The following is a 21,969-nucleotide window of genomic DNA, read 5'->3' as shown; positions in this document are numbered from 1 at the left end:
CTCTCTCGCACTCGTCAAGGCCCACGTTTCCACGATGCCAGAAGGCGAAGATGCAGATATACACATGCGCCTTGCTATCCAAGATCGCCAAATTGCTCAGCTATTTGAGGCCCTTCGTCGTCAAGAGCTGCAAATCCAAGAGCTGCAGCGGTCCAATCAGAATTTGAAAGCTGAGCAATTGATCGACCAGCTTGCACTTCGGGGATTCCTGGCTCAAGCCGCAGACAACTCCAAGCCCCCAGTGCCGGCCCTCACCGTCAGCTCTCAACTGCCTCTCGATTCCAAGCATGATTGGAGCCTTCATGATCCCGCCTTGAATGCACCTCGGGCAGCTGACTCGACTTTGGCTCCCCAAAATCTTCGGCCGAGGTGAGGTTTTCGCCCCAAAAGCATCCTAAATCCTACTGACTCTTTCTGCTTTCACAGAGACTTTCCAAACACCGATACCGTCAGCGAAACCAAGCGAAGGCGGTCATCCGCGGACCAGTACATACTGCATCAACGACGTCAAAAGATCAAGACAGAGCCTGACGAAAACGCCGCAAGCAGTGTGCCCCTGGGTCCCCACGCGCCGCAAGGGCAAGCCTTCCTCAATCACGAGTCTCGGGAAGTAGCGGAAGAGAACCCAAGAGCCGCACTCATCCGCAAGATATGCCCCTGCAGTTACATCGGTCACAACTGCGCTTTCAAGAATTGCGACAAGGAGCACCATTGCTTCAAGCCGAGTTGTAGAGGCTGCGACTTGATCCATGACCAAGTCTACTTGGCCGACGTTACTTGCTGCCATTTTCTTCGGAATCCCGAGTCACACAAGCACAAATACGGACCGGTGGAGGATTCAATGTGCAAACGCGGACATGACTTGGTGACGCTTCGCAAGGAGATAATCGAAGATCATGATAGGGAGTGCCCGCACGCTGAGAAGCAGAAGATGATGGCGTTGGCCAGCCAGAAGCGGAACAACAGAAGCTGGAGGGACTTTTGGGACAGAGACAGGAGACACAGGTGAGACTGACAAATCAAGGGGATATTCGAACTCGGGATGGTTCCGAGAGAGAAATGGGAGTGAATGCACTTTGATGTCCAAGTCCGATTGTTCAATTCATGCATTCTATATGTACATGAAGCTGATTTAGTACCAAACATTGTTCCTCAAAGTCGTTTTCGTGAACGAGAACCTGTTCTCCCGAACAACAGCAAGCCTGTCAATAGGCACCTCTTTCACTTTTGCATGATTGCAGTTTCCAAAAGCTGCATGTGGTACAAAGCAGCTGCCATTGAAACCATCAATATGACCAATTTTCTTCATGTTCATTCCTTCTTTTATCGAACTGCCTTTTCCCCCCAAGTCTGCTCGTATCTGTGTCCTTCATCACCCCCATTCGTCTGAATCCAATCTCTCGCCCGTATCTCCTCTCTCGCAGAATGATTCACGGGCCGGGAGATGCTGGATGTCGGGTGCTGAGAGCGAAACTGTGATCTGGGATTACTAGTTGTACTCCTGGGCCTGTAAATATATCAGATCATGGACACTGCCTCCAATTGTGGCACGAGACTTACGCCGGTGAGTAGGCGGTGCGTCTCGCAGCGGAAGTCGACAAGACAGTCGACGATGCACTTGGTGCGCTCTCCAACCGTCGGGTTGGCGTTGAAGTGGAAGATGAAGCAGCTCTCCAGCTTTTCCAGGTGCTGGAGCAGGAAGGGGGCCTGTAGACAGTCCATTGTGTCCACAAGAGGGACAAGATGAAGCTTGAGAGCGTCAAGCTCATCGTCAGACCACGACATCTCGGAGATGCGGGCCATGACCGCGTGGATGGCTTTGATGTCGTAGGTCCTGGTGTCGGACATGGTGTGGATGGTCGGAAAGAGGTGATTGGTGGAAATGGTCGTGAAGTGGCTTCGTGATGGTCGAGATGAGATCAAGCGGGTGCGCAAATGGCGTGGATGGAGGAGGTTGAGGGTCCGCTTTGGAGGATGATCTTGGAGAGTGCGAAGGCCGAGTTTCACTTTATGATGGAAATTTCTATAGTAGTTGTGGTTCGCCTGCAGACCGGGAGTCGTGCCTTCCTTATGGCGGCGATGTAGCAAAGCGTGCCCACCGCAAACTTCCTTGCTTGAAAACATGAACAGAACAACAACAATATCGCTCAAGCCAAACGACAATTTGCACCACCATCACACCCTACCACCACTTCGAATCCACCATCAGATTCCTCTGTTTTCAAGGCTTTTCATTTCGAGGTGAGAAAGCTCCACCGCAACCAGCTGAATGCGTCACTTTGCGCACAATAAACACCACAACATCAACTGACCCACTGCAAAGGTCGTCTCTTCATCCGCCGCGATGGATCACGACCCAGGTCGCTACGACCCAGGTCGCTACGGCCCAGGTCGCTACGGCGACTTTCGCGACGACATGCAATGGATACACGATACAAGTTTCAGTGTGGGCGAGCACCGATGCCTGATAACCGCGGTCACGTCTTTTACCAACGCAAATATGTCGGTCCAGCAGAGAGACGCGGTTGGTGCCCACATGAATGCGCTGCGCAATGCGCTTTTCCACTCGTTGCTGCCACACCATTTGCAAGCCCAACGGCAGGCGGTATTCCTGGGAATATTGTCGGATTTCTCCTACCAGGCGCACTCGGTCTTTCTTCGCAGAATACCTGTAAGTGGCCGCAATACCAAGTCTAGGTTGTTTCCAGGGCTAACAGATAATCAACAGATGATCAAGGTACTGGCTCGAGCTCACCACCGCGCCCACGCGAGCGACTCGTCGGCCTCCAGAAATGGGCCGCACCGTGAGGACTTCGAGTCCTGCACTTCACTGGATACGGTCACGTCTCGCCCTGTCAACCCGACTGCCGACTATGTCGACACTTCCGACCACGGAAATAGGATCGAGGATTTGGACTCCACTGTTGCACAGGAGACACATGCATCTCGTGCTCCTAGCCCGAAGTTTACCACACCCCTTCGCCAAAGCCCGAGCGGTGATTCGATTCCAACCAACGACAATGAGACTTCCGACTACGGGAACGGGGCGTCTGAGTCAAGCCTCTCGCCGGCAATGCCGTCCTCGTGGGTTCCGCGTGGGACACAGAATTGGAACCAGGATAAATACGCCCAGTTTTTGACATGTTGCGACTTGCTTCGCAAGGATATGGCCCTTCAATTCATGAAAAAATAATTCATTGGTCTCCACTGGACACCCAGAGGCACTAACCTCTGACAATTACATGGTAAGAGCCCTTTCAATCATCTCGTGCAAATTTCCTGCCACTCCGCTAACGTATTGAAATGCCACGTAGTACAGACAATTCTTTCTGATTTCGATTCAGATTTAGTCGACTACGACTAAGAAACTGGAGCAGCCGACTACGGCTGATTTACTTCCTTTCTAAACAAACTACACATTCTGACGTATATTGCTGCATTGTGCCCGCGAACTCGTGACACTTGTACTCGTTTGAATCCCACCCAACCGCCGTGCTTGAAGCCAGTGCTTCCCTGCGTGTGCAGAATAATGGACCTGACCTTTCCAATTGTTGGCATTCCGATTGCGCCTCAGTGTCTGGGAAACAAAAGAATTGTTTTGATCGTTGACCAAACGAGAGCATTTGCCATCAAAAACAAGCTCCGCCGCATCGGGCGCAATAAATAGCCAGTCCTGATCACTCTTGTCCTTGGCCGGAAACCGTGTATGTGGTAGTCTTTTCTGCAAGCCAATTGATAAGCATTAATAGAGCTTCCCTTCATCACTTGGGGGAGACGTTGACGACTTTTGAAAAGATTTTGGCAGCGCAGCTTTCAGTTTTGATATCCTTCACACTGTTTTTATTTGAAAGTATGAAGTAGCGAATGCCAGTCAGGTTTTGCACAATTAATAGATCATTTGTATACTGCGGTTATGCAGGACAGGTAGATTCATTTCGTTTAGGGTGCGCCGTAGCTGGATAGGCTACCATAACGGTTGCGCCTTCCTTTCTCGATGCGGATGTGTAGGAAGGCGCTGGCTTGATGCCCACGCACACTGATTTTGATTTTTCTTGAGTACCAAACCAACACCCATCAACTATCCGAGCAACACCAACCTAGTCAATCGTCTCTCTCGAAATTGCCTCTCACACATCAATTCCCAGTAAGATAGTCCAAAAACGCGCTTCCCATGGTCTGGTGTTGAGGGTTTGTTTTGACTAACATTCTTTGCAAGTCAGCCATGAGCCACCGGACGTCTTTGTGCGGCGTTCAGATCGTCAGGCTCGAGGTGCTCGAGCTTGACGATCTTGAGCGCCGTACTTTGCGCCGCACGTACATGCCGGTCATCATGAGGATTGCTAGCGCCGAAGAGGCCGCCCTCGTTGAGCCTTTGCTCAACAAATTGGCCACAGACCTCTGCGCACGCCTTACTGCGGACCAGCCATCCGGCGAGAGATACGGAATTCTGCTCGAGCTTGTCACGGAGTTCGAGTATAGTCTTGAAGCGGCCAGGCAGGCCAGGGTAAGCCGTTACTACTTCTTTGCCCGCACAAATTTGCTGTGGATTAATACTCCAATAGTTCCGCCCGAACAGGCAGTAGCTGCAAACCCCCAGCAAAAGGCATTACGCAGCATGGTATGCTCCCTTTTACACGGCCTCAAAACGGTATATTGAAGTCTGACTGGTGCTTTCTAGGTCACAACACACTCTACAAAGGAGGAGAGGGTGCGTTACTTGGGCGCAAACTCGTACATACGTAGCCGGATATCCCCAAAATCGAGCTGTTTGCTGCCCAACAAGCCCCGTTCCAAGTATGTGATACAATGAGTGATGTCAGGTCGTATGGTCAGGGAGTCATCATGCGCACAATGAAATACAAATAGCCTGAAGGTAGGACACAAAAATTGCAGCAATGATGGTCTTTCGCACGAGGTCTAGCGGCTGCGGACAGACGGGCGAGCGAGAGAGCAGGTGAGGAGAGGCAAGCAGGGCTGACACTTCCGTCTGTTGGCGTCCAAGGCAGACATTAGAAGAGCGCATAGGGATAAATCCATGTGTTTTGATCCACCTGTCGCGTAGTCAGCAACTGATTTTGAGAAGTTCTTCACACATGACTTGCACCTCGACACTTACTGATTTGACGAGCACAATCCCTCCATTTCCAACAACCAATCGACCATCCGCCATCACTCGCACCACTCCCAGGCCAAAAAACTCCCGATCAAGCAAGTCCACGCATCCACCCTTCCGCAAGAATCCCGCCCAGCCCGCCGAGACTCAGGGGCAAACAGTTCCGCTGCTTCTGCGCGGCAGCGGCGGGCTTGGCGAAACGCATTGCGCAATCAGCGGTGCGGCTCAAACGCATAAAGAGGCAATGGCTTGGTCAAACGGCGCCTGCCCAGCTGGTCAAACGCATGAAGCCGTGGTCAAACGCATGACGCATGAATGGGCGGGGCGACGCGAAGCGAAGCGAGGAGCGAAGGCGGGAGAAGATGGAGAAGAAATGCGAAATGGAAGGTACAGGAGGAAGATTTGAGGTATATGAGGCGTGGAAGGTGGGTGTGTGGCGGTGTAGGGGTGAATGAGGCTAAGGGGGCTCTGCAAGATGACTAAGGCTCTCACCCCTTGTGGTACCCCTGATTTTGGTTCTTCGTCTACCCACGCCGCTTTTTCGTCCAACCACTTCCTATCTTGCGAATCGACTGCCTTCGTTGTTCATTTTCTCCTGGCCATCCTTCCGCTCAAATCCCTCATCGCATTCACTCCTTCCCGGCCTTCGTCTCACGACAGACAACAAGGCATACTTTCTTGGCAGACCCTCGACGCGATCACGCGACGGACGGCGCGTCTGTCAGATGTCAGGCCCGTCGCATTCGCAAGCGCAATGCGCAGCCCTGTCCTTCATCCGCCAAACACCCTCGCCGTTTCGCCAATAGAGGCCGGCCTGACGCTACAGTGCGCTTGCTGCGTCTAGAAGACGTGGGAATATGCAAATTGAAAAGAACGATATGCAAGACCCTCAATCATTGCTCGAACGTATAGGTACAGCAGACAGCCAAGCAGCCCGGCAGCGTCGACGTCACCACGCAACGCCGCCAGCCATCCAGCCAGCCGCAACCGCATCATCGCCCTCTCCCTCCGCGCCGTCTCGCACTATCGACGTCTGCCGGAGGACGGATCCCGCAAATCGCAGCTCGCGCGCCCCATCGAAGCGGGCACGGCGATCAAGGTTGTCCCCGCAGCAGACACGCGACGCGTGCGGGACAGATGTGGGGTAGGCGTTTCTAGTAGGATGATCCCTGTGGATGATTTTCTGGGGAGCGCTGCTATCATGGGCCCTTGACCTGTGATCGTGGGAGAGGGAGACTACCGGTATTGGAGCTGGTGGGTTTGCATCATCATCGCCAGGGGCCGGGCTGCGCGCCGTTGGGGTGGTGCGGCCAGCGGGTATCGCGAGGGCATTGCGCGACAAGAGGGAAAAGCTGCGTGCGGTCGTTGATCATGTTGAAAGAGCACATACTCTGCTAGAAAAATATCAGCGCTGCAGTGGCAGTGATGGTGTCGTCGACTGCAGGTACATCCCTCAGCAACACTCCAAACCACCGCAACACGCACAGCCCGTATGTACCTGTATGTACCCACCCGCGCAACAAAACCTCGCGTGCATCTATCCATCGTCCATCGGAGCAGTTTGCACATCCAAAAAGCACAGCGACGGGTCCAGCCCAACCCAAACCTACCCTATCGAGCCGGCGAGCCAGGCAGCCCCTGCCAGCCCCCTGGAGCCACCAGCGGCCGTGGCTTCGGAGCGGGAGGGGCCAAGCCACGCCCGACGTGGTCGGGGCAAGCCCCGCGCAGCGGCGGCGGCGGCGGCGGCGGCGGCGGCGGCGGCGGCGCGCTTCTGTCCTTCTTTCCTTCGGTTGTGATGAGTTGACTATTCCCGTAGGCGCGGACGTGGTTTTGACATTTGCGCCGGACGGACATGCGAAGACGAAGCGGAAGCGGAAGAGAGACAAAGGAATGCACTGGCATCAATACTTCACGATCCTGCTGGCAGGCGGCGGCGGCGCGCGGCGCAAAGCTCGCTCATGCCATCCGTGTGCCGTTCGTTCAGCAATGACGCTACGATGACGCCGACGACGAGCCAGACGCGCGCGAGGCGAGGTTAATATTTCCTCTTCCATACTCGCGATTGCTCTCTTCCCAGTGAAATACGGATGCCTGAGGAGCCTACCCAGTCAGCAAGCGTCAACCCAAACCAACGCCCACACAAACCCTGCCACCAAACCCGGCTGGAGCAGCAGACATGGACGGCCGGCCTTGCACGTGGCGGCGAGCGGACAACTCCGTCCATCTGGGGTCAAGTCTGATGTGACTGGATTGGACTTGCTTCTCGACGGGAAGGAGCAGCGCTGGCCTAGCCAGGCCAGGCCGTTGTCTGTCTCTCAATAATCCACGCGCGCCATGCTGTGCGGTGTTTTTGTCAACTCCGAGACTCACAAACTTGCAGAACTGTGGGCGTCAGGACACGGCACCGTTTGAAGGCATATCGCCGCAGCCGCTTTTACAGCAGCGCCTCCAGACAAAAGCAAACAGAGGCGCTAGGCCAGCCGGTAAGCGAATTACATGGGCCGAATAGCTGCAGATGAGATGGGAATTGCCAAATTACATGCGTGCTTTTTCCATGAGGCGAAACGTGGAAGCGAGCAAAAAGGAAAAAAAAAAAAAAAAAACATTGTTGGTGGCATGGCTGAGCGGCTTGCGGAGGCGGCGTTGTATGCGCGTGCTGATAGGCAGTGGATGCTAGTGAGCGGCGCGTCGTAGGAGAGAGAAGGCGATTGGACAAATAGCTTCGTGTGTACGAATTGCAGTGATTCCAGACGTGATGGGATGATTTCAGATAGTGGAGGACGTGCCATACCACGAGGGTGAGCACGGGGGCGCGCACATGACATCCCGAGACATATGCTCATCCTGCCTCATGGTCAAAATCGTTCAAATCGCAAATCGCAAAGACCCCGCTCACAGCTCGCGTCGTTGCGCGTCGCGGCCGCCCTACGGCCCTACCAATGACACCAAACCAGACGGTAGCCTAGCTAGACAGCTAGCTGGCGCTGGCTAGCTCTGCCCTGCCGCTGCCCTGCTTCCTGGTGCTGCCCGTCCGTCGACCACAAAAGCTGAGACAGCCGAAGACTCACAACGCGTCTGACGTCCGTCCGGCCGCGCATCCGCTTGCCAGACCGGGCAGGGTAGGCAAGGCGAGCGGGACGACGGCGGATGCCACAGACACGGATTGTAGGATCGACTTTGCAAATCGCCCATCAATCGGCTCCAGTCTCATTTTTGAAATTGACAGGGACCGAGGGAATTGGACCGACCAATGAGCAACGTGGACCGCGAAGAGCGAAAAGATGACGTGTGGCGCAGCAGAAGAGGGAGCTGCGAGTTCAGAAGCGCATGGAGATGACGCGAGGTAAGTAGGTGGTGGGTAAAATCTTTGATTCCAATGCCATCAAGGCCTTGCTTTGCACGCGCTCATTAGCTCGCTCGCTCGCTTCAGAAAACAAGTGCAGAATTGAAGACAAACCAAAGGGGGTGATGGTAGAGTGGAGGGGAAGGGATATTAGGTGCGATTAAAGACTGTACCGAGAAAGGGAGATTGAAAAGTGACATGCAACTTCCGTCGCGTCCATCCCGTTTTTTGTTGCTCCCTTTTGGACGACTTTCTTGCCACCAAGCTTTCCAAGTCCTGGGAAATGATGACACGAACCCACTTGCCACACGCCGCACAAGCTCAGACGTCAGAGAAGAGATGAGAAAGACGACGAAAATTTGGTCAAGGAGAATCTCACAAGATCGCAAAATGGCAATACAAGCCAAGCCCGAGAAAGATTCGCAAGCAAAACCACCATGCCACAAATCAGAGAGCGCTCTTCTGCCTCTTGCCATGATGAAAAAGATAATATGATGACGACAGTAGCCACGAGAATGATGACGACGACCGGACCATGTGAAGAAGAGGGGGCAGCATTCTCTGCCTCCGCCGAGACGAGACAATTGACGATAGTGTACAGGGTATGGGGTGGGAAGAGTGTGATATGAAATACTTGATGGGGTGAGTCAAGGAGCCTGGCCGAATTCCATAATGAAAGGGGGAAGTAGGGATGAAAAAGAAGCGCAAGAGAAAATGACAATAACCCGAACATGCCCGAAAAGTTGCGCTGTCCTCCCGCCTGGTAGTGCAGTTTGATGACATGAGACCCTCCTTCCTGTGGTAGGGAATGAAGCAGTGAAAAATTGCAAAAACGCCTTTCGTGTCCAATCCGCCGCCAAACAATCCATAGCATCCATCTGCTCATCCACGTAGACGTAAAGATCTTCCTTCTCTACTGCGCTGACCCTCCATCTGGGCCTCCTCCTGTCAAAGAATACCAGCCCGTAAAGCGGTTGAGCCGCGGCCCCGCGAAGATACCATTCATGACTCGATGCGCCCCTATGACCGGCTCTCGTGTTGTTGAGAACATGGTGTGCGGTGGAGGTGCCGACCCGGTGCCTGGCTCAACTTGCTGGTCCTGCTGCGATGCATTCGGCTGCCGTTGCACCAGGGGATCTCCTCCCAAAGGATACCACCCAGGCCACGCCTAATGATCCATTTGCAGCGTCTGCGTTGGCTCCGACTAAAAACCCTGCCAGTTCTGCTGCGGAGCCTGCTGCTGCTGTTGAGGCGGTCCCGACCATCCTTGCATGCCTGGCTGCTGCGCAGCACTGCTTTGATGCATACCAAAGTGCTGGGGGCTTGGGCTAGGCTGGTAGGGGTTTCGCCCAGCCATGTTACCGTAGGCCGCTGGGTTCATGCCGCCCATCGAGTATCCCATGGGTGCGCCAGCGCCAGCACCGTGCATCGAACCGCTGCTCTGCGAGTGGTGCAACTGCGGCGGCGCGTGCATGGGCGATGGCTGCGGGTGTGGCGATTGCGACTGGCCAAACTGTGGCATGTTGTGGTGCGTTTGCGACAGCGGCGACGGCGCCGTTTGAGGAGGCGGCCACATTTGGTTTTGCGGATATCCGTATGGGCTTGGCTGGGCCGGCCCGCTTCCGGGACCCATGTTCAAGCTTGGCGAACGATGGTGCAGTTGCTGCGTTTGATGCATGGGCCGCATCGGAGTTTGGACCAGGTTGCTCTGGGCGTGAGAAGGCTGAGAAAAGGCTTGCGGCGTCATCATTTGTGTCGGAGGCTGCGAGTGCGAAGGGATGCTGGGCGGTCCGAGGCCTGAAGATGGGGCAGGCCGTGGCGACGAAACGCCCTGCTGGATTGGCTGCACGCCTTCTTCGGCCGGCTGGCGCTGGTGATTTGCGAGAACGGGTTCGTGTGGCCTCTTCCAGTAGTCGTCCATGTAGTTGCTGCGGATGCTACGCTGCTGGCCAAGACTCTTGTTGAAGTCGGCTGCATGGGCAGCCTGGTTGAGAATTTCGGCCGCCGTGCTGGGCTGCATCCTGCCTTCGTAGGCCGGTCCGGTGATTTCGTGCCGTGGTCTCTGGAGTCCGCCAAAATCTCTGGCCCGCAGTTCCTCGACTGGTGCAAGGTTGATCATGGGTAGCGGGGCAAGCGTGGTCGGATTGACGCCTGGGGGAACATTGAGCTCGGCTGGGCCGTTGCTGTAGATGATTTCGCCGTGCGGCAGGGCGGTCAAGGCATGCGCATTGTTTGCCTCTGCGGCAGCGGCCTCTCTTTGCCTGGCAGCACCCGGCCTCTTTTCCCCAGCGGCATCCTCCTCTGTGAAGCCCTGCTTACGAGCCTTACTCTCCCAGTAGTCGTCCCTAACGCGTCTACCATTAATAATCAGCCTGCTGCCAAACTGCCGAAACATGGACCGCGCCGTCACAATGGCAATCTGCCGCGAGCGATATGAATATGGAAGTATCTCCTGGTGGATCAAGTCGTCCTTTTCGGCCTGGGTAGCAATGATTTTGTACAAGGAGCGGTTCTTGTTGAAGAGGAGATACGAGTCGCGGTATCCCAATACGCGCGCGCATTCCGTCGCCAGCATAAACAGCTTGTTGCCCCGGTTGGGGACGAGAAAGGTTCGGCAGCGGTATTCGCGTCCATCGAGCGGATGTCCATTGGGCGTGACTTTTCTCTCTCCGGCCTCGTCGAACTCGCGCGGTATGTACTCGTCGCCTTCGGGGTTCAGTTGATCGGTGGTGTGATCTCTAACTGTCGGCAATGCTTTTAGCACCGTTCCTTTGGTGGGTGTCGACTTTGGGGGAGATGATGCGCTGGGTGATGTGTGCGGCAGAGACTGCGACTTGAGCTGCGGGGTCTGGACAGGGCCAGGCGCGGGCTGGTGGAGTGGCGGATGGGTCGACGGGCTCTCCGAGATGCGACTCGTCTTGGGCGGCCTTCCCCGTTTCTTGGGCTTTTCGTCTGGGGGAGGGTTAGTCGAAACAAAAAAAGATGGGGTCGGTCAAAACCTACCGTCGTCTCCGCGGTCCGTCGAGAGAACGTCTCCCGAAGCGTCGGGCGACCGGCTTCGTTTGATGCCGCGCGAGGAAGCGTGAGGGGCGAGATTGGTGGAGCCGGGCAACACTGCGACGAAAGTTAGTGATGGACGAAGTGGTGGAGTTGGCGCGCGCGCGCGCAAGGTGCAGGTTTGAGATGCGAGACGCTGACACGCGCTTGGCCTTGTCGAGCCGAGAGTGGCGCTAAGAGGGAAGACGCACTACCTGCTGAGTTCAAGGCGGCGGGATTGATTGTGGTGGTGGGGTCCATGATATTTCCAATGCCGCCGTTCAAGGACGCCGAGACGGGGTGATGAGAGGTGGTCGAGTACATGCCCGGCCGGTCGGAGTGGACGGCGAGCGCGAGGACTAGCGAGAGGCGACTGACTAGGGTGGTAGCGAGCGGGCGGCGGCGTTTCAAGCGGCGCAGCGACGAGGACGTGGGAACGGCGGCGACAAGAGCGGCGAGGCCAGCGAATCCGTGTCGTCGCTCACACTCATGCGGCGGGCGGTGTTGGTGGTGGTGAAGGTTGAGTTGAGCGAGAGACTGAGACGGTGGAGCGTGAAGAGATGATGGGCTGCCAGCTGCACGGTCCCGGCAGCATCGAGATAACTTAGGTAGCAGTCAACCCACAGACCCTGCCCGAAGGTCGGGACAGCAAGAATGGACTTGGGGTAGCGGTGTGGTGGTTGGCTGGTTGAGGATGCAAGGAAGGGTTGCCAAAGGGAGTCGTTGTCCTACTCGGTGGTGTCGACGAGATGCAACGGGCGCCAAGTAGTTTAACGGCGACGACAAAAAGGAAAAAAAGAGTCGTCGTCCACCACGGAGAGAGAAGATGGAGGAAGGAGTCGTCGCAGGCAGCTCTGATAGTGATAACTACACGTCCGACTAGTCCCAAGTGTAATGGATGGCTTCGCGTGCCGGAGCGCCGGGAGCGGCAGACTTGGCGCGTGTCGCAAGGGAAGTGTGCGATGCGGAGTAGAGAAGAGTGAAGAGTTGAAGACTATCTTATGACCTGCAGCTCCCATCGGAACTCATCATGAACAACAGTCGAATCGTAACCATCTCGCATGTCATCGGCTTCCCGCAGCCAAGAGCTTGTAATCCTCCACGAGATGTTCTCCCTCTCCTCACTTCATCATCACCGCCCACCCGTTTACTCTGTTCTCTCAAATGCTTGACTTTTCTCACCGTCCGTCAGCTTCCCCCAGCGCTGGTGCAACCTAGCCCTCTGGCCGTGTCATCTGCTCCGCCGTCTGCAGGGTCTTGCCCGCACCTCCAATCGGCCTCCGCTATGCGCCACACGTTGACATCAACCGTTGCCCGCGAATCACCTCCCGCGTCCTTGTGACTCTTGCTCTGTTCGATTCTCAAAATCAGATACCCAACCCGTCCAAGCGATAACGACCCCGTCCGCTATGCTCGCATTGATCCCAGCATCAGACCTGGACCTGGACCTCTCGCCCGTCTCTTTTTCCTTCCTGCCCGCTTCGGCCTTGCCTTGCCTTGCCTCGCTGCGACCCGAGACGAGGGGGCCGCTCGATTCGGGCATGCATCGACAGACTTGGAGGAATGTCAAGCCTGCAGTCATCTGACCAAGTCGCCGGTGCTGAAGTGGGCCACTCCAGCCCTTCGGAATCATGAAAAAACGTCGTCTTCCATTTTACCCTTAATTCTTCTTTATGCTCGGGCATCCCGAATGACTCCTTGGTCTGCCGAAAATCCAACGGCCCCAAGGATAGCTTTCCATTCTGTCCTCCCTTTTTCTCTTTCTTTCCATCGTGCTTGCGCATCACCGCCGCCGCCCGCCACGAACTACCGAAAACCCGGGAATGCTTTGGCACCGTTGACGCACAAGACGGGGGGCCATCCCCCCTCCTGATCCAGTAATCGTCAAAGAATTCCGTCAAGCCTCTTGGTCTGGTCGGCCAGTGTCTCAGGGCCGATGCGGTCGCACAAAATGGGCGGTGTGTTTGCAGACAGCAGCCCGGCGGCCAGCCAAACAGCCAAACAGCCAACGGCAGCACCTCTCTCGACCCAACGGTCATGAATCTAGTACTGTCCATGCTGCCTGCCTGCTTGTCTATCCGGTCGGTGTGATGACCTCTCTTTTTCTCAAACTGCCTTGGCTTTTTCTGTCGTTTGTCATCGTCCGCCGCCTATTGTTGCAAACGCCGCCGCCTGGCAGCTAGCTAGCGCACGTCATGTCAGTCCGTCATCCTGTGCTCCGGTGCCTTGCAAGTAGGTGTGATCCGGATCTACTCTCTGGCACCCACCACCACATCTCCTAGCAGTTCAACCCTCCTACGCCCTAGTCCGCCTTACTAGCCGCGGGAGTCCTGCATGGGAGGGGCGGGCAGCGTCGCAACAAAAAGGAGCATGACAAGCCCTCCGTCTAGCAACGTAGGTGGCCGAACTACTAGGACGGGCGTCCCGGCCGCTTGGGAGAGGTGGGTGGTGCAATCGCGAAGCCAGGTTGCTCGGGCAGGCGGTCAGAGGGTGGGTAGGTCGCCAAAAAGGCCGCATCACCATCCACCCTTCTTCCAGCCAGCCTCAGATGCGCTGCTGCTGCTGCTCCTGCTCCCGTTGCTGTTACGCAATGCTTGATACCAGGGAGCACATCTCTTTTGTTGTTGGTTGTCGGGTACCATTCAGTCCCTTCAGTGCTCGCCCAAACTCTATCCATCCGCCCCCTTTGCATGAATGACCACACTACATGCGAATGGTACCATCATCATCATACCCGCTGCCCAGAGCCAGAACCAAATCCAACCTGATGCGGACGGCCCCCAGTGCGACAGTGGTTCCACCGCATTCTCCACGATGGACGAGGTGGTCTGTCTGCCTGTCAGTCGTCCGTCACTGCCTTTTGGTGCGTGCTCAACTGCAGGATTCGGGCGCCTACGTACGTGATGATAGCGGTCATGGCCGGGCGCTTACACAGCTCATCAACCTGCCTTTCTTCTCGGTGCAGTGGGTCCATGCTCCTCTCCATCATCCCAGTCGTCCATGCGCATCTGTCTATTTCCCTCGCTGATGATGTCTTGCTTCTTCGCGCTCTCCCTGCTTTTCTCCCCCCGATCCATGACTTGCTTGCTGCCTTCCCTGCTTCCCCGCACTCACGCAAAGGGAAACTGGGGAAGGCGAAAGGAGAAGGTAGGTACATTGCTGAAGAATGTTGGTCGATTGAGACGAGACATGAACGTTTGATGTCTTGCCATATCCATCATCTGTTCCCGCCTTGCCGCCGTGTGTCTGTCTTGGGTTGCCAACAATGCTATCGTTTGATCCAGCTAGCTGTGGGTACGTAGCATCTCTCGCTGGCCGCTGGCCGTGGGTGGTCCGTCGCTCCTTGCTCGCTGCTTTGCTTGTCTCGAGGTCATTGATCTGGTCTTTCTCGTCCCTCGTCCCTCGACCGACGGCCCGGCTTCCGCATGAACCCCAAACCCCAACCCCAACCCCCGTACCGCCGTCTCTCTTCGGCCAGAAACAAAAACAAAGCAGACGAATACTCGAGCCTGAGACGCCATCACCCCATCTACCCCGTGGCATGCGTCCTGCTGCTGTGAGGGGAGGAGACAAGGTGCCTGAAGAACGAGAAACAGTCTCTACCTCCCTAAGCGTGCAAGCCCCTCGAAAGACCGACTCCCTCAACGGCGCAAAAGGGCCGCCTGGTGGCCGGCCGCGTGTAGGCTCGTAACGGGCGACCCACCTCTCCTCTTGCTTGGTGGACGGGTGGCGTTTTATTCAGGAGCGAGCGCGTGGTCGGTGTCGTCTCGGCGTTGTGGGATACCCATGGGGGCGAAGGATTTGGAGATGGAGAGGAGAGTTGACCGACCCACTGTCTACAAGGGAGACGGCCATGGGGTCGAGGAAGACGGGGAGGAATAGGCTTAACGGCATAGAGTGAGCTTGTCGATATTTTCCGTAGAGTGGTCAAAAGAGAAGACCATAGCTATACGTGCCCTACAATTTTAACTCCCTTTCCCACCCATACAACCACCACCACCACTTCCACCCACCCTACCCTACCCCCCGGCTGCACCCTCGATTCTCCCCTATCCCAGGGCCCGACAAATCTTCGAATTCTGTCTCAACTTCCCAGTGCTTTGGCGCCATCACTCGAGACCCCCCGCTCACAGGTATTTAATCCCTCCGTCTTGAATTCATCGCCACCAGTCAGGCAGTCACTCACGAACCCGACGGCTGCTCTATCTGGACTTGGCTTAGTGTCCGTTGCTCCGACCAATTCTGTGCTGGCCTAGTCGAACCCGTTCTCGTCGTCTTTTTTTTTTTTTAACCGTCAAGCCTTGCTGTTCCTGGTACCAGTGCGGTGCCCAACCTCCCGTTATGCCTGTGGGTTTGTTTTTTTGGTGTATGATAGTCTGATTTTGATTCCCACAACCATCTGCTCCGCCTGCGTCGCTGGAAGCTCGGTATTGCAATCAGGTGCTGTCCCTGATGCCAGTGTTGTGTCTGTTGTTGGAGCGGTCGAACCTGGCTGTTGCGGTAGGGCAGGATAAGCAGCGGGTGCGGGAACGCGTGGTCAGAAGAGCTGGGTAGGCAGGGTTGGTATCTCATGTGGATTCCATCGCATGAGGCGAGTGAATGCGTGGCATGGCCCTGAACTCTGAAGGAAAAGAGAGCGAGCAATGAGGAAGCTTTGATTTGACTTGATATTCACCTCTGCTGCTCATTCAATCTCGACACGTCGAGACCCGTGAACTCGACCCCAAAATTTACGAATGCATCCACGGTCAACTACTTGCAATGACGGACGTGAATTGCGTGCACACCATCTGAGCTTCATCCGTCCGACCACACCGCTACCATCCGCCTTCCGCCGAAATCCATCTGTGTTCTGCGAATCTGAGCAATCTTTCTGCCTGCCTTGCTGTCGTGACGCTCGGCCGCAAAAAAAAAAAAAAAAACGCGCGCCGTTTGCCTGCCTGGCAAGCCGACCAAAAAGGGTAGCTGCCCGACAGACAGACCGACGTAGGGATGGACAGCAGACGGACGACGCGCATACTGCACGACGCACAGCACGCAGGTAACGTACGACGAACGTCGTCAATCCGAGATGGGCGTGTGCGAGCCCCAGACATTGGGCGCTACATGCCTACGCTACGTTTGCCTGCACCGACCGGACTGAATGTAAAATGTTGTGGAGCTGGATGATGGTCTGCTGCATCTGCTGCTGCTGGTCCTGTTGGTGGATCGCAGAGAGCCAGCCAGACCGGTCAAGGGTCGCTGCGGGCGCGCGTGCATGGATGGCTGAGACATGACATGTACTCTGACGGCGGATGGCGGAGAGCGACGAAACAAACGCCGGAGACGAGCCTTGGGGCAAAAAGAAAGGAGGATATTTGTAAACCAAAGGTCGATCGGAATGCTCGTGATTTTCCTGCTTACAAAGAGAGAAGAAGAACCCAAATGTGGAGTGCCGTCCGACCGTTCCCACGCGCGCCACCGCCCCGAACCCAACGCCAGTCAACGCCGTCCATGTGAGCAAGATGCATGGCATGCCTTGGCAGAGAAGAAGAAAAAACGCTCGCCAGTTCCCAGACGCCGCGTGGAAGTAGACCGCAAGTGGATGGTTTCACTTGCGGGGCCCCGTGGGCGCGAGACCAGGCACGCCGCTGTAGCGCTCCTCACGCTCCGTCTTGAAGAGAATCTGTACCCAAAACTCCTGCTGGTCTTCGTCGTACCAGGTCCAGAAGCGGCCCTCGCGGCGGTCCACCTCGCGCGCCTGTAGCTTGAAGGCACACGTTTCGTACGGCTCCGCTGCCACCAGCAGGTACTGGAAAGACTTGTCTGGCTCCTCGATCTTTTGCTCAAACGCACTCATGAAGCGCACCCGCGGCGTCACGCCCGATGATATCTCTGGATATTGCAGCTGGAAGAGCAGTCCGTTTTGCCGCGTCAGCGGGTCCCGGATCTTGGTGATTTTGTATCCCGGCCTTCCAATCTTGACCACGTTCTTCCTGATTTGCACTGCGCTCTGTCCCATGCCCGGCATCAGGGCGTCCTTGTCCCGTCCCTCCTTTTGCTCGCGAGCCGCACGTCGCGCCAGGTTGGTCTGATGCTTGCGACCCTGCGTGTGGGCGAGGTAGGATCCATCGTTTTGGTGGACCGTCAAGCAGAGGCGACATTCGAAGCTTCCGACGTGGTTCTTGAAAAAGTACGGGTCCTTGTCCAGGTCAATGGTCTCGAGGGCGAGCTTGCGCAGACGTTCGCGACGGTCGGCATTGGTTGCAGATGCTGATGCGACACCGCCGCCGCCAAACTTGGAGCCGGCACGATTCTGTAGAGCTGTTAGATGTGTAATTGTGGTTGTGGAATGTTGCGCACCTGGTAATCCATGGTGGATTGCGAGGAGAGATTGGCGCAAACGGTGGAAGATGTAGAAAACTCTTCAAATTCGTTCCCGCTGGCGCCCAAGTACAGCTCCAGATGATACCGTGGCGCGTCTGGATGTAGATGTCGAAGGAAAGCTACGGTCCGCCGAGAGGCATCGTGAGTGCTCCATGCGGTGCTGAGTAAGCAATGCAAACAGATCAAACACGCCAGCCCACCTCAGAAAAGTCGACGTGCTCCACCACAAACGACGGCCGCGCATCACTGGACCGCCGGCCCACCTTGACGACTCCGTCAAAATCATCGGCCACTTCAACATGACCAGTCTCAAGCGTTCCTTTGCGGCCGACGCGGCCGCGCCCAACCTTGCCAGCAAGGTCTACGTCAGGTCGACCCGCAGCGGCAAAGTCCAAAAAATCGTGAGAGAGGTCTACTTACGGCAAGATATTCCCTGCTCTTCGAAGCTTTGCACTGCATGCCTCAACACTGCGCCTAGAGACTACAACAACAATGGTTGGTTCAAATACAACTCAATGATATTCCTTACTAATCATATCCAGTTTCTCCATTTGTGCTTTCCGAGCGGCCAGCAGGCACCAAGTCCTTCGTAAATGGCCACTACCTAGTTCCCGACACCAATGCCTTTCTCACTGGCATGGATCTCTTTGAAAATGAGACTGCCTTTCATGACGTAATCGTTTTGCAGACTGTGCTCGAGGAAGTGAAGAATAGATCTCTTCCCCTCTACCACCGTCTCATCAGCTTGACCAAGAATGAAGACAAGCATTTTTACGTCTTCTTCAACGACTTCAGACTGGAGACATATGTCACTCGCGATGAAGGCGAGAGCATCAATGACCGCAATGACCGCGCCGTCAGGAAAGCCGTGCAGTGGTACGGCGACCATCTTCAACAGGCCACTGGCGCACGCAAAAAATGCCCTACCGTCGTGATGCTCTCTGACGACAAGGACAACCTCCGCAAAGCCAAGTCAGAGGGCCTTGCGGCAGTGTCCATATCCGACTACGTCTCTGGCCTCCCCAACGCTGATCAGTTGCTCGACATGGTTGCCGCTGGCCAAGAGCAACGAGAAGTCCGCCAAGCACAGGGAGAGTGGCTGTACCCCGAGGTCAGTAGCTTATTATGCCTCTTTTGCTTTGCTGACGTGTGATAGTACTACTCCATATCGAAAATGATGACGGGAGTCAAGGCAGGAACCTTGCACCAAGGCATTTTCAACGTCTCCCCATACAACTATCTGGAAGGCTCCATCCATGTACCCGCTTTCGACAAGGCACTTCTCGTCTTGGGCAGAGAAAATAGCAACCGCGCCGTATCAGGAGACGTGGTAGTTGTCGAAGTACTACCAAAAGAACAGTGGAAAGCTCCGTCCTCCAAAATCATTGAAGAGGAGACGCTCAACCGGAATGAAAATGCCGAGGCTGACGAAGGCGAGGCGGTCGTAACGGAGCGGGAGAGGCGAGCGCTGCAAGAAGAAGTCAAGAGAGTACACGGCAAGAGCGCCGAGGGCAGACCACAACCGACTGCCCGTGTCGTGGGTATCATCAAGAGAAATTGGCGGCAATATGTTGGCCATGTGGACAAGGATTCGGTCAAATCCACAGCTAAGCAAAGCCGTATTCAGCAAACCGTCTTCCTCATCCCCATGGACAAACGCATTCCCAAGATTCGGGTGCGCACTCGCCAGGCGGGTGAGATGCTGGGCAAGCGAGTGTTGGTCACAATTGACTCGTGGGATCGAGAGTCGAGATATCCCATGGGTCATTTCGTGAGATCACTTGGTGAACTCGAGTCGAAAGGCGCCGAGACTGAAGCACTGCTGCTCGAATTCGACGTTCAGTACCGGCCGTTTCCCAAGACCGTTCTCGACTGCCTGCCGCCAGAGGGCCACGACTGGCGGGTTCCACAAAGCACAGATGATCCTGGTTGGAGAGGTCGTCGCGATTTGAGAGACTTGCTCGTCTGTAGCATTGACCCTCCTGGGTGTGTTGACATTGACGACGCACTACACGCCAAACCACTGCCCAATGGCAACTTTGAGGTCGGTGTTCACATTGCGGATGTCTCGCATTTCGTCAAGCCCAACAATGCCATGGACAAGGAGGCGAGCATGCGAGGCACTACAGTCTACCTGGTGGACAAGCGCATCGACATGTTGCCCATGCTTCTAGGAACCGACCTCTGCTCGCTCAAGCCGTACGTCGAGCGATATGCATTTTCGACGGTTTGGGAGATTACCCCAGATGCCGAAATTGTCTCTGCAGACTTTACCAAATCCGTTATTCGGTCGCGAGAAGCCTTCTCCTACGAGCAGGCGCAGATCCGCATCGACGACGCGTCGCAGCAGGACGAGCTGACACAGGGCATGAGAACGCTATTGATGCTTTCCAAGAAGCTCCGCCAGAAACGGTACGACGCCGGTGCTCTCAACCTGGCCAGTCCCGAAGTCAAGGTGCAGACCGAGTCCGAGACATCAGACCCTGTCGACGTGCAGACCAAGCGCCTTCTCGACACCAATTCGCTTGTCGAAGAATTCATGTTGCTCGCCAACATTAGCGTGGCACGCAAAGTCTACGAATCCTTCCCCCAAACCGCCCTCCTCCGTCGCCACGCAGCGCCGCCCCGCAACAACTTTGAGGAGCTGGCAAATCAGCTCAAGGTCAAAAAGGGCATGGAGCTACGCGTCGACAGCTCCAAGGCACTCGCCGACTCGCTCGACACGTGCGTTGATGACAACGACCCCTTTTTCAACACCCTCGTCCGCATAATGGCCACGCGGTGCATGATGGCCGCCGAGTACTTTTGCTCCGGCTCCCAAGCCTACCCCGAATTCCGCCACTACGGTCTTGCGAGCGAAATCTACACGCACTTCACCTCCCCGATCCGTCGTTACGCTGATCTCGAGGTGCACCGGCAGCTGGCGGCAGCCATCGAATACGAGCAGCTGGACGCAAGCCTGCACAGCAAGGGCAAGCTGGAGGGCGTGTGCAAGAACATCAACGTGCGGCACCGCAACGCGCAGCTGGCGGGGCGCGCCAGCATCGAGTACTTTGTCGGTCAGGCGCTCAAGGGCAAGGTGGTCGACGAGGACGGCTTCGTCATGCGCATCTTCAGCAACGGCGTCGTCGTCTTTGTCCCGCGCTTCGGCATCGAGAGCCTGATCCGCCTGCGCGACCTCGCCACCCCGGAGCCCGAAGCCGACTTTGACGCCGAGAATTACGTGCTCGAGACCAAGGGCAGTCGCGAGGTCCGGCTGGAGCTGTTCCAGAAGGTCAAGGTCCGCATCCAGGACGAGATTGAGGAGAGCACGGGAAAGCGCAAGATCAAGCTGGGTCTGCTGTAAGCGCAACATCGTCAACAAGTGGTGAGTCATGGAGCAGGTGTCGCGCGGCGGCGAGGTGGCGGAGCGGAAGAAGTGAGGCGAGACATGTATCCGTACCTATGTAGCTGGCTGCCCTCCATCCATCCAGATCAACCCTCCACCAAACAATTCTCCGCATAGGGCTGGCTGGGCTGAGCTGCCACACGCACATCCAGCCGCCCTCTGCAGCAGACGTGCCAGCCAAAGCAAAGCAAACATGTTTGAGTCCCCATTTTGGTCCATTGCATTCCAACACGCTATTCCCAAATCGCACCAACCAACCCCCAACCACGCCACCGTTTCTCAATCCATCACCTCGTGGCCCTCAATCAAACCCGCCTCCTTCATCTCACACCCATCCGTCTCACTCCCCTCTATGCATCTACCCGTTGCCGCACCCTTCCGTCTGACACCCCCGCACCGCCGTCCCAAACGGGAAGCCCGTTGCTCGACCAAGACATCGGCAGCTCGATTGGGTCGCTGTGCTGACGGCGCCGCGTGCCCGCGCATTGAGTGGATGGATGATGATTGCGTGTGTCACTGTGGCGAAGCTTGCTTGCCTTCTTGAGCGACTCCTCATGTCAGTTGGCGTTGTTCGAGACGAGACGATGTCCTGCTGTTCCCAGCCGCATGGGGGGGTGGTTCTTGTGATGCGAGAAATGGGCGAGGAAGATGATGGCGAGTGAGACCGAAAGTTCGCTCTGTGGCTGACGGAGTGGTACAGAGATTCATGCTGACGATGATGAT

At 56.0% G+C, this 21,969-nt stretch overlaps 9 protein-coding genes across 9 annotated transcripts; 5 read left to right on the top strand and 4 right to left on the bottom strand.

The window, feature by feature from the left end:
- Positions 1 to 34: 34 nt before the first annotated feature.
- Positions 35 to 1,085, top strand: BKA78DRAFT_378700 (uncharacterized protein; the record flags this gene model as incomplete). The annotated part of the gene is made up of 2 exons (XM_066892918.1): positions 35 to 369; positions 427 to 1,085. 2 exons carry the CDS (start codon positions 35 to 37, stop codon positions 1,007 to 1,009), a joined length of 918 nt encoding a protein of 305 aa, XP_066745060.1. The 3' UTR covers positions 1,010 to 1,085.
- Positions 1,086 to 2,344: 1,259 nt separating this feature from the next.
- BKA78DRAFT_294358 (uncharacterized protein) lies at positions 2,345 to 3,193 on the top strand (the record flags this gene model as incomplete). Its single annotated transcript, XM_066886340.1, has 1 exon — positions 2,345 to 3,193. The coding sequence occupies one exon, from the start codon at positions 2,345 to 2,347 to the stop codon at positions 3,191 to 3,193; it is 849 nt and encodes a 282-aa protein (XP_066745059.1).
- A 1,029-nt stretch (positions 3,194 to 4,222) lies between these two features.
- BKA78DRAFT_294357 (uncharacterized protein) lies at positions 4,223 to 4,866 on the top strand (the record flags this gene model as incomplete). Its single annotated transcript, XM_066886339.1, has 4 exons — positions 4,223 to 4,504; positions 4,577 to 4,618; positions 4,679 to 4,708; positions 4,744 to 4,866. The coding sequence occupies 4 exons, from the start codon at positions 4,223 to 4,225 to the stop codon at positions 4,864 to 4,866; spliced, it is 477 nt and encodes a 158-aa protein (XP_066745058.1).
- Positions 4,867 to 5,459: 593 nt separating this feature from the next.
- On the top strand, positions 5,460 to 6,326 carry BKA78DRAFT_367979 (uncharacterized protein; the record flags this gene model as incomplete). The annotated part of the gene is made up of 2 exons (XM_066892622.1): positions 5,460 to 5,938; positions 6,026 to 6,326. The coding sequence occupies exons 1-2, from the start codon at positions 5,565 to 5,567 to the stop codon at positions 6,324 to 6,326; spliced, it is 675 nt and encodes a 224-aa protein (XP_066745057.1). The 5' UTR covers positions 5,460 to 5,564.
- Positions 6,327 to 8,414: 2,088 nt separating this feature from the next.
- On the bottom strand, positions 8,415 to 9,501 carry BKA78DRAFT_110477 (uncharacterized protein). The gene has a single exon (XM_066882251.1). The coding sequence runs from the start codon at positions 9,340 to 9,342 to the stop codon at positions 8,785 to 8,787; it is 558 nt and encodes a 185-aa protein (XP_066745056.1). The 5' UTR covers positions 9,343 to 9,501; the 3' UTR covers positions 8,415 to 8,784.
- On the bottom strand, positions 9,502 to 11,897 carry BKA78DRAFT_110518 (chromatin remodelling complex Rsc7/Swp82 subunit-domain-containing protein). The gene is made up of 3 exons (XM_066882252.1): positions 11,708 to 11,897; positions 11,460 to 11,570; positions 9,502 to 11,408 (listed from the first exon to the last, which is right to left on the bottom strand). The coding sequence occupies exons 1-3, from the start codon at positions 11,814 to 11,816 to the stop codon at positions 9,661 to 9,663; spliced, it is 1,968 nt and encodes a 655-aa protein (XP_066745055.1). The 5' UTR covers positions 11,817 to 11,897; the 3' UTR covers positions 9,502 to 9,660.
- Positions 11,898 to 12,716: 819 nt separating this feature from the next.
- Positions 12,717 to 13,725, bottom strand: BKA78DRAFT_110474 (uncharacterized protein). Its single transcript, XM_066882250.1, has one exon. It carries the CDS (start codon positions 13,547 to 13,549, stop codon positions 12,923 to 12,925), a length of 627 nt encoding a protein of 208 aa, XP_066745054.1. The 5' UTR covers positions 13,550 to 13,725; the 3' UTR covers positions 12,717 to 12,922.
- Positions 13,726 to 17,082: 3,357 nt separating this feature from the next.
- On the bottom strand, positions 17,083 to 17,846 carry BKA78DRAFT_330813 (putative splicing factor 3a subunit 2; the record flags this gene model as incomplete). Its single annotated transcript, XM_066889817.1, has 2 exons — positions 17,083 to 17,787; positions 17,835 to 17,846. The coding sequence occupies 2 exons, from the start codon at positions 17,844 to 17,846 to the stop codon at positions 17,083 to 17,085; spliced, it is 717 nt and encodes a 238-aa protein (XP_066745053.1).
- Positions 17,847 to 18,157: 311 nt separating this feature from the next.
- On the top strand, positions 18,158 to 21,204 carry BKA78DRAFT_294353 (ribonuclease R; the record flags this gene model as incomplete). The annotated part of the gene is made up of 3 exons (XM_066886338.1): positions 18,158 to 18,353; positions 18,401 to 18,969; positions 19,015 to 21,204. 3 exons carry the CDS (start codon positions 18,158 to 18,160, stop codon positions 21,202 to 21,204), a joined length of 2,955 nt encoding a protein of 984 aa, XP_066745052.1.
- Positions 21,205 to 21,969: the final 765 nt, after the last annotated feature.

The sequence above is a fragment of the Phyllosticta capitalensis genome (assembly GCF_038381095.1).
Source record: "Phyllosticta capitalensis strain CBS 128856 chromosome Unknown BKA78scaffold_4, whole genome shotgun sequence".
NCBI lineage: Eukaryota > Fungi > Ascomycota > Dothideomycetes > Botryosphaeriales > Phyllostictaceae > Phyllosticta > Phyllosticta capitalensis.
Note: the sequence above shows the minus strand (reverse complement) of the source record. Positions and strands in the feature narration are given on the sequence as shown.

Bases quoted from the DNA above. Each gene is read 5' to 3' on its own strand.
- BKA78DRAFT_110477 (XM_066882251.1), bottom strand. From the start codon at position 9,342: ATGAGCAGATGGATGCTATGGATTGTTTGGCGGCGGATTGGACACGAA.
- BKA78DRAFT_110518 (XM_066882252.1), bottom strand. From the start codon at position 11,816: ATGTACTCGACCACCTCTCATCACCCCGTCTCGGCGTCCTTGAACGGC. The intron at 11,571-11,707 runs GTAGTGCGTCTT...CTTTCGTCGCAG, and splicing joins CGCCGCCTTGAACTCAGCAG to TGTTGCCCGGCTCCACCAAT. The intron at 11,409-11,459 runs GTAGGTTTTGAC...ACCCTCCCCCAG, and splicing joins GACGGACCGCGGAGACGACG to ACGAAAAGCCCAAGAAACGG.
- BKA78DRAFT_110474 (XM_066882250.1), bottom strand. From the start codon at position 13,549: ATGGACAGTACTAGATTCATGACCGTTGGGTCGAGAGAGGTGCTGCCG.